Source organism: Fukomys damarensis, unplaced genomic scaffold, assembly GCF_012274545.1.
Source record: "Fukomys damarensis isolate Sample0158 unplaced genomic scaffold, DMR_v1.0_HiC HiC_scaffold_13, whole genome shotgun sequence".
Classification (NCBI taxonomy): Eukaryota; Metazoa; Chordata; class Mammalia; order Rodentia; family Bathyergidae; genus Fukomys; species Fukomys damarensis.
Genome location: NW_022900925.1, coordinates 37,666,692 through 37,675,579, shown reverse-complemented (window position 1 = coordinate 37,675,579; position 8,888 = coordinate 37,666,692). Strand labels below are relative to the sequence as shown.

At 63.6% G+C, this 8,888-nt stretch overlaps 2 protein-coding genes across 2 annotated transcripts in view; both read left to right on the top strand.

Moving 5' to 3' along the window:
* Krt17 (keratin 17) overlaps positions 1-1,012 on the top strand; it is a 4,494-nt gene extending 3,482 nt beyond the window's left edge. The window contains exons 8-10 of the mRNA XM_010635546.1: positions 26-102; positions 187-212; positions 783-1,012. Of these exons, the coding sequence (XP_010633848.1) occupies positions 26-102; positions 187-212; positions 783-877 (198 nt within the window). The 3' untranslated portion in view covers positions 878-1,012. The remainder of the gene's footprint in view (positions 1-25; positions 103-186; positions 213-782) is intronic.
* A 4,601-nt stretch (positions 1,013-5,613) lies between these two features.
* On the top strand, positions 5,614-7,894 carry Krt16 (keratin 16). The gene is given in 8 exon segments (XM_033763045.1): positions 5,614-6,117; positions 6,468-6,550; positions 6,661-6,817; positions 6,926-7,087; positions 7,166-7,291; positions 7,471-7,612; positions 7,615-7,668; positions 7,746-7,894. Coding segments are annotated over 8 exon segments (1,317 nt in total). The 3' UTR covers positions 7,835-7,894.
* Positions 7,895-8,888: the final 994 nt, after the last annotated feature.

Here is an 8,888-nt window from a genome sequence, read left to right as displayed (position 1 = left end):
GGAGCAGCAGAGCCAGGAGTACAAGATCCTGCTGGACGTGAAGACGCGGCTGGAGCAGGAGATCGCCACCTACCGCCGCCTGCTGGAGGGCGAGGACGCCCAGTGAGTGGGGTCTGGGGGCCGCTGGTGTGGGCCAGGGGCTCTCAGACCCACACCTGACCACCTCTTTCTGTTCTTCTCCCGCAGCCTGACTCAGTACAAGCCCAAAGAACGTAAGGACCTCGGGGCTGAGGGCCAGGGGAGCGCTGGGCAGGAAACTCGCCTGTGGTCTGGGGTGGGGGGTCCCCAAGGGGTTCCGGGGAGTGATGCTGGTCCTCACGGGCGGGATGGATCACTAGGGCTGGGGCGACGCGCAGCCTAAGGACAGAGGGAGAGGTGGTCCTGATGAGGTGGGCAGGGCATGGGCCTCTGTGGGAGACGTGGTCCCGGCCCCCAACACTCACCTACTGAGAAGGGGACACCACCCATGGCTGGTGCACTTGGGACCCTGCAGGTGGAGGACCAGCCCTGTCTTGGGTTCCCGCTGGGAGGAGATGGGCCATGGTCCTTGACCTCCAGATCCCTGGGGTTCCTCGTCAAATGGGGCTGAAGGGACCTGGTTTCACCGTGAGATCTGGGCTGGCAGGGGAGAGGAGCGTGGTCCGGGCCCTGGGGACTGCACAGGGATCCACTCCGGGCAAGGGGACCCATGCGGGACACCAGCGGGCTGAGACACAGGGGCCAAGGGAAGGCAGGAGGGGCGTGTGTGGCCAACCCTGGGGTCCCCTCTGTCCCTCCTGCAGCTGTGACCACCCGCCAGGTGCGTACCATCGTGGAAGAGGTGCAGGATGGCAAGGTCATCTCCTCCCGGGAGCAGGTGCACCAGACCACGCGCTGAGGCCGGGCTTCTCCCACTGGCCCCGCCCCTGAGGCAGGGATGCAGCCCCAGCCCCCTGTCCCGCGGCCTCTGTGGACCCCACCCCGGCATCCGTCCCTTCCCCATGCCCCCCACCCGGCACAATAAAGCTTATTGGCTCAGATGCAAAATGTGTGTTGTTCCCGGCCACCGAGCAGGGAAGGAAGGCGGGGCTGGTCTGTGGACGCCCACTGTGGTCCACGTGGGGGTCAGGGCTGCTTTAGACAAGGTGAAGAGGACGGGAGAGCTGTGGGGTCTCTGGGCTTCCCCCCATGGGGACACAATGTTCGGTGTCCCGGGGCCTCCCCTAGTCCTAGAAGCCGCTCCACAACTAGGCATCCTGAGGTCCCTTCCCTCCCCACGATGCCTGATTTCTCTTCCATACATGGACAGGAAGAGCCGGGGCGCCAGCCTGAATCCCAGGGGTGACTCATCCTGTAGCTGCCCCTCCCCAGGCAGGAGGAGGGGCCGGTGGGGGAGGCTGTCTGAGAAGTGGGGTCCCGGCTTCTGTGCTGGTCCCAGGAAACCAAGTGGGGCTCTGGGGAGGTCGGTGCTCCTGGGAGAAAGGGGGCCTCTCAGGACTGCCGCTGAAATGGTTGGGGGGGCTGTGCCTGGGGCAGTGGTCCTCGGGCTCCCTTGGGCCCCTAGCTGGGTAGGCACGGCGTGGGGAACACGGTGTGACGTGAATCCGGGCGAGGGGCAGAGGCGCTGTCTCTGTCGACGGGAGCAGCATTCCGGGTTCATTCTGGTGCTAGGGTTAGAGTTGGGGTTGGGGGTTAGGTTTAGGGCTATGCATGATGGGTGTGTAGAGTTAGGGGTCCTGTTAGGATTAGGGTTAGGGTTAGGGTCAGTCTGGATGTTAGGGTCAGGGGCTAAGGGTAGAGTTAGGGGTTAGGTGTTAGGTGTCGGGTTAAGTGTTAGGCTTAGTGTTAGGGTTAGGGTTCGGGGTAATGCTTAGGGCTAGGGACAGGGTTAGGGTTCAGGGCTGAGGTTTTAGGGTCCGGTTAAGGGGTTATGGGTCACGGGTAGGGTCAGGCTTAGGCTTTCAGTTAGTGCTTGGCAGCTGTGGGTGATGAGTCAGGGAGGAGCCCAGGCCTGGCTTTTTCCTTCGAGTAAATCCGGAAGCCTCCAGGGCGGCTGTCCTTTCTTCCTGCCCATCTCTCTGGGACCTGGGCAGGAGGGTTCAGAAGAGGGGTGTTTTCGCCCCAGTGCACTGCAAGTCTGAGGTGTTGCCATTCCGCATTAGGCCCCACTGGGCTTTTTCCCGAGGCCTGGAGGTGGTGTGGGGTGAAAGCAGGGCTGCAGCGAGCAGCGGGAACTCCAGGCCTCGAGCATGGGGACCTGGGCCCAGCGGAGGCCGACATGAGCCTTGGGAACGCGGGCGAGGGTCCCGCCTCGGGGGGCTCAGTCATTCTCGGGTCCTGGAAGCTGCAGGATGAAACTGGGGTGATGGGAGCCCCCTGCCTGCGCCACAGGGACTCAGGCACTGCCGCAGAGTCCCTCAGCTGCTGGAACTGTTGCATGGGGACAGGGGAGAGGAGGGAGTCTGCCCGACCGGCAGAACCGGCCCTGAGGCGATGAGCTCACTGCTGGGAACTGCAGGCCGGAAGTGAGAGGTCGGGAGAGGAGCCTTGCGGAGCGGAGGGGACACTGAGGCTCTGTGGAACGGCGACTCACCGTCGTCCCTCAGCCTGGGTGACGGGGTGGAGCCGGTGGGGTGGACCCCACGAGGCGCCAGCTCCTGTCCGCCCTGCGCTGCTCTCTGGCACTGTTGTTGTCCACCACCCTGAAGGGGTCCCCAGGCTGGGACTCAGGATGGGGACCCAGCAGGTGGACCCCATGGACAGGCTCACCACTCACCTGCACCCGTCGGCCTGGCCAGAGCTGTGATGGCCTCGAAGCCCTGTCACCCCTGTCCTGTGAGGGACACACACGGATCCCCAGGGCAGGTGCTGGGCTGGCCAGCAGTGACCACTCTGGGATGCTCCTGCTACCTGCTGACCCCCTGGCAGGGTGATGCAGTGCATGTCCTCTGCATGGCTCTGGGTCTGGGTCACCCTGAGTTCAGGAGGAGGAGGAGGAGCAGGAGGAGGAGGAGGAGGAGGGGAGGATGCAGGCCTTGGCCCAGGGCACTCAGTGGACCATGCACTGGCACTGTTCACCCCCGACCGGGCCCCGTTTCCCCGCGGTCCCTGTGCCCCTTCATGGCCTGGCCAGGCGCAGCAGGGTCCTGCGGAGCAGCTCCCCTCCAGAGTCGGCTTCCCTGCCTCGTCCCTGAAGCTGAGAGCCTGGCCCCTGGCGGGGTCTGTGGCCACCTGCTGAATGCAGGCAGTCGTGGCCCTAGTCTGCTGGCACCTTTACCCCTTTCCTCTCTGACCCTCTAAGCTGCCCGTGAGGCAGGGCTGCCCTGTCCCTGCTCCGCGCGGTGGCCTCCCTCTCCTCCATGGCTCTGCGGCCCCTCTGTCCCTTCCACACGCCGCACCCCAGCCCCCGCTGCTGGGCCTGCCTCCTGCCTGCTGGCCTGGGGATCCCGGGAGAGCTTGTAAAACAGCCCGTGACTGGGCTTGTCTCAGGGACGCTGACACGGAGCAGGGATGATCAGTCACACTCCGGGCCGCGGCAGCATTGGCCAAGAGCGTTTCCCAGCCGGCTCGAGAGCGGGCGACTTCACTCTGAGAAGGGGTGGGTGAAGGAGAGGAAAGCGGGCTGGCGCCTGTGCCCTGCGCCCCCGACACCCTGCTCGGTGGTCCTGGCCTGGCCACCCTGGCAGTGGCGCACACCGTTGGCGTGGAGGGAGTGGCTCTCCCTGGGCAGCTGGCTCAGGTCCTCCCAGGGCTGGGCAGCTCCTGCGTTTCTTGCAGACCCCTCCGCAGGAAGGGGTGCAGGCTCCCAGGCTTCCCTGTAGGTGTGCAGTGCTCCTGGCCGTGGTTTCTCTGGGACCAAACGACGAGTTCTGAAGCCAGATACCCGCCCTGTCACCCCCTCCTTTGTGGCTGCAGAGGGGGGTCGGTGGGGGTGAGGCCTGGGTGCTGGGGGAGACCTTGGGGCTGGCCTGTGTGTGGCCTCGGTCGGGGTTAGTGTGTGTGAGTGTGAGTGTGTGTACGTGGAGGCTCAGGATGGAGACTGCCTGGAGGCCCCAGGGCATGTCTGCCGACCTGGCTTGGCGGTCGGAGCTAGGCTTGCGTCTCCACTGTCCCTTCACCCTGGGGAATCCTGCGCCATCTGCCTTGGCCTTGGAGAGCCTGGGGGACCTTGAGGGCCATCTCCTTCCTGCCGTGGGGCCTCTGTCTTTGGGTCCCAGTCCCTGATCTCCTCTGTCCCTCGGTCCTGAGGGCTGGGCCAAAGTGCAGGGCAGAGCTCAGCCACGGTGGGCAGAGCTGCACCAGATGGAGCAGGGAGGGGGCAGCAGGGGTAGCGACCTCCACCTGCAAGGCATCATGGGAGCCGCGAGGGCAGCTGGGCTCCAGCGCAGCTCTGCCACCTGTGGCTTTGGGTGCTGGCTGCCCCTCTCTGGTTCCCTCGTCCTCATTTGCAGGGCTAATCCAACGGTCAAGAAAGGGGCGTGCATAGGACACATGAGGACCTGGGTTCGGTCTCTGGAACGGAGGGCGGGAGGAAAGGACGGACATGTGGCAGGCGTGGGAGAGCCATGCAGGATGACATGACGGGAAGGCTGCTGGGCCGGGAGTCACGCGCCCCTCAAGGACCTCGCCACATGTGGTGTCCAGGACTCTGCCACGCGCTGGTGCTGCTGGGGTCAGAGCTGCAGCCCCTCCCCGATGACAGGGGCGGAGCCAGGTCGGCCTGGACGAGAGCAGCTGGGAAGCCCACTATGGCCATGCCGGCGTCACCTGTAGTGGGACAGGGTTTTCTCCCTCAACACCTGCAGGCGTGGGGTGCTCCTCAGCTGGAAGGAGTGCGGGGCCCTGATTGGGGGGCCAGAGGGTGGAGCAGGGGGAGGGGCTGCTGAGCCAGGTCCCCCTTCTTGGTCCCATGGGATGGGTGTGTTGAGTCCTCCCCTTGGCCACATCAGACAGCTGAGGCCCAGGAGCCGCAGGGGTGGCCTGGCCCATGGGGGCTGCTGTTTCCACGACCCACACCACTGCTGGACCCCGCGGGGCAGCTTGGGGGCCGCCCTGGGCCCAGGTTTGGACCCACAGGGAAAAGGGGCTTTGGATTTTAGACTGAGAAAGGACTCTGGATCTTCCTGCCACCCTGGTCACCCTTGAAGGAAGGGACCCAGGCCCAGGGAGAGAAGGGGGAGCCCTGGGGTCACAGGAACGGGGCACACTTGAGAGCCCAGCCCCAGCTCCAGAGGAGGGCACTGCCGGGCCTGCTGACGGCTGACTCACTGCCTGGGGACGCTGCTGGCTTCGCAAGGCCCCGCTGTCCCCTTGGGCTCCAGGAACTGAGCTGATCCAGCCGCCCAGCCTGAGTCACCCATGCCGGTGCGCGTGCTTTGCTTTCGGCCCCATCCCTGGAGCTGGGTGGGACCTGGAGAAGCATACAGAGCTCAGGAGTCGGCCCTGGGCTGAATAATCCAGAGTGGGAAGTTGGTCAGGGTGGAGTGATGAAATCGGGGCCTGCAGTCAGCATCAGGGGCCCCACCCTGCAGCTGCATATAAAGGACCGGGCGGGCGGCACCGTCTCAGCTCCCAGCGCCTCCTCTCTCTCTGCCACTCGACCGCTGTCACAGCCTCACCCCCGTGCCGGGCACCATGACCACCTGCAGCCGCCAGCTCACCTCCTCCAGTTCCACGAAGGGCTCCTGCGGCCTGGGCGGCTCCGGCCGTGTCTCTTCCTGCCTCGGCCCCAGCACCTACGGGGGGCTGTCGGTCTCCTCTCGCTTCTCCTCCCGGGGAGCCTGCGGGATGGGGGGAGGCGCTGCCGGAGGCTTTAGCAGCAACAGCGGCTTTGGCGGAGGATATGGTGGTGGCCTTGGCGGTGGCCTTGCTGGTGGCTTTGGTGGCGTCTTCGGTGGTGGCTATGGTGGTCTTGGAGGTGGCTTTGGCGGTGGTGATGTGCTCCTCTCTGGCAACGAGAAGGTGACCATGCAGAACCTCAACGACCGCCTGGCCTCCTACCTGGACAAGGTGCGCGCCCTGGAGGCGGCCAACGCCGACCTGGAGGTGAAGATCCGCGACTGGTACCAGAGGCAGCGGCCGGCTGAGACCAAAGACTACAGCCCCTACTTCAAGACCATCGAGGACCTGAAGAGCAAGGTGGGCAGCTGTGCTGCAGAGGCCCCAGGGACCTCTTGCAGCAATTCTGTCTTACAGACAGGGAGACCGAGGTGCCTTTGGGGAGGAGCCAGGGGCCCCGCTCTAGCACCCCATGTCAGTTCTGGGGCAGGAACCCCGAACCTCACTGTACGGCACTCAGCTTGGCAGCCATGGACCGGGGTGGGTGGTGGGGACGTGGGGGACAGGGCGTCTTAGCCTCCCAGAAAGTGTGGACCTGGCTGGCCGGCTGGGCGCCCTCCAGGTCTGGGCGCTCCTTGCCCCCTCTCCACCCATCTTTGCCCTGGAGCCGCAGGGTCCTTGGTAACCCCTGTCCTTTTGTCCCATTGCAGATTGTCATGGCCACCATGGAGAATGCCCAGTCCATCCTGAAGACGGACAATGCCAGGCTGGCCGCCGACGACTTCAAGAACAAGTGAGAGGCCCTCGTGCTGGGCAGAGACAGAGGGTGGGGACCGAGGGCCAGCGGGGCTGTCTTTCCTTGGGCACGGCGAGGACCAGGCTGAGGCTCTGACTCTGTCCCAGGTACGAGCATGAGCTGAACCTGCGGCAGACAGTGGAGGCCGACATCAACGGGCTGCGCAGGGTGCTGGACGAGCTGACCCTGGCCAGGGCCGACCTGGAGATGCAGATCGAGGGCCTGAAGGAGGAGCTGGCCTTCCTGAGGAAGAACCACGAGGAGGTGGGGAGCTGCTGGCTTTGGGGGTCCAGGCTGGCTTGGAGGAGTCACCACATCCCCCCGTGCCGGAAGAGGGGTTCACCCTTCTGACTGCCCCCCGTCCCTTCCCAGGAGATGCTGGCCCTGCGCGGCCGGACTGGCGGGGACGTCAACGTGGAGGTGGACGCGGCCCCCGGCGTGGACCTGAGCCGCATCCTGAACGAGATGCGCGACCAGTACGAGCAGATGGCGGAGAAGAACCGCAGGGAGGCCGAGGCCTGGTTCCTGAGCAAGGTGGGGCCTGGGCCTCACACCCCGGGAAGGCTGCCCAGGGAGGCTCGGGGGTCCTCACGCTCCTCTCTCCTGCTCCAGACCGAGGAGCTGAACAAAGAAGTGGCCTCCAGCAGCGAGCTCATCCAGAGCGGCCGCAGCGAGATCTCGGAGCTCCGCAGGGTGTTTCAGGGTCTGGAGATCGAGCTGCAGTCCCAGCTCAGCATGGTAGGGAGTCCCGGAAAAGCCCCTGTCCCTGGAAGTGGGGCCAGAGGGACAGCAGACCCGCGCAGAGGTGGGCAAACGGAGGCCCGATGGAGGAGCCCCTCTCCCCATGTTCTTAGCGGGGAATCCTCCAGGGGGCCGGCTGACTGCCTCCTCTGACCTCCCTCTGTCCCTGCGCACAGAAAGCGTCCCTGGAGAACAGCCTGGAGGAGACCAAAGGCCGCTACTGCCTGCAGCTGTCACAGATCCAGGAGATGATCGGCAGCGTGGAGGCCCAGCTGGCCCAGCTGCGCTGCGAGATGGAGTGCAGCTCCCGCACCCCTAACGCATCCCTTCTCCCCGCAGCATCTCCGGAGGCCAGGCCTACGCTTCGCGGGAAGGTGAGCGTCTGCCTCCCCGCGGGGTGGGGACAGCTGCTCTGCCCAGAGCCCTGCTCACCTCCCTCCTCTCTCCACAGTCTTCTCCTCATCCTCACGCCAGCCCAAGCCCATCCTCAAAGAGCAGAGCTCGGCCAGCTTCAGCCATTCCCAGAGCTCCCAGAACTGAGCCGCCGCCTGCTGCCCTCGCCTGGTGTGGACCTCGATCCCCACGCAGCCCCGCTGACCTCCCCCCCCCCCGGTGCCGGGCTAATAAAGCTGCTTCTGGTTGATGCAAATGGATCTGTGTGTCTCATCCTCGAACTGAGGTGGGGTGGGGCGGTGGGGAGACCCCAAAAGCTGGGGTGCAGCAGACAGAAACAGTCTCAGAAGAGCTCGGAGGTCTGCTCCTCCTGACCTGCATCTCCCTCTTCACATGGCCCTGTGCTGTCCCCTAGGACACCCCTGCCCCTGTCTGCTGGACCCGGCACAGCCTGCCATGACTGAGGCATCCTGTGTCTGCCCAGGGACCCCGCTAACCAGACTGTGGTCCGGGCCAGGGTCAGGAGGAGAGGGGACAATGGTCAGCCCTTCTCAGCTGACTGTGTGGCCCACACCTCTCGGGCACTGTCCCTTCTTCCTGGATGCCTTCTGTATTTTAAAACTTGAAATAAAGAGTTCAGTCCCCAGCACACACACACACACACACACACACACAAAGATATAAAACACAACAACATTGTGTCTGTAGAATATCAGAACCTTTGTGCCTCTGTGTGTGTGTGTGTGTGTAGAAAGACCCATCTCCAAGCCAGGTCTCACTCCTTGTTTCCCTTTTAACTCAAGCTGTTTTTTTTGGTCTTCACCTCCTTATTTCTACATAATGGGCTCACACTACCTTTTCTGCCTTTTTCAATTGTATTTCAAACTCTTGGTGATCCTCCTGCCTCAGCCTCCTGAGTGCTGGGATGGCAGGTGTGTGCCACCATGCCTGGCTTACGTTGTAGTTTTTAATAGCTTATCCTCTTGCTCTGAAGGATGAGCATTTTGACCTCCTATATACAGCGCCGTCCCTCCTCAGTTCTGCCTTCTTTCTCTTCTTCCCATATACTTAAATGCTCATATTTTTGGTTAGAGCAATGTGTAGTGTTTACATTACTGACTGCTTCCATATTGTCACACTTAAATCAGGTTTCCTTGGAATAAATATCTCTTTTTCAATTTGCTTAGATTTTCTGTGTACC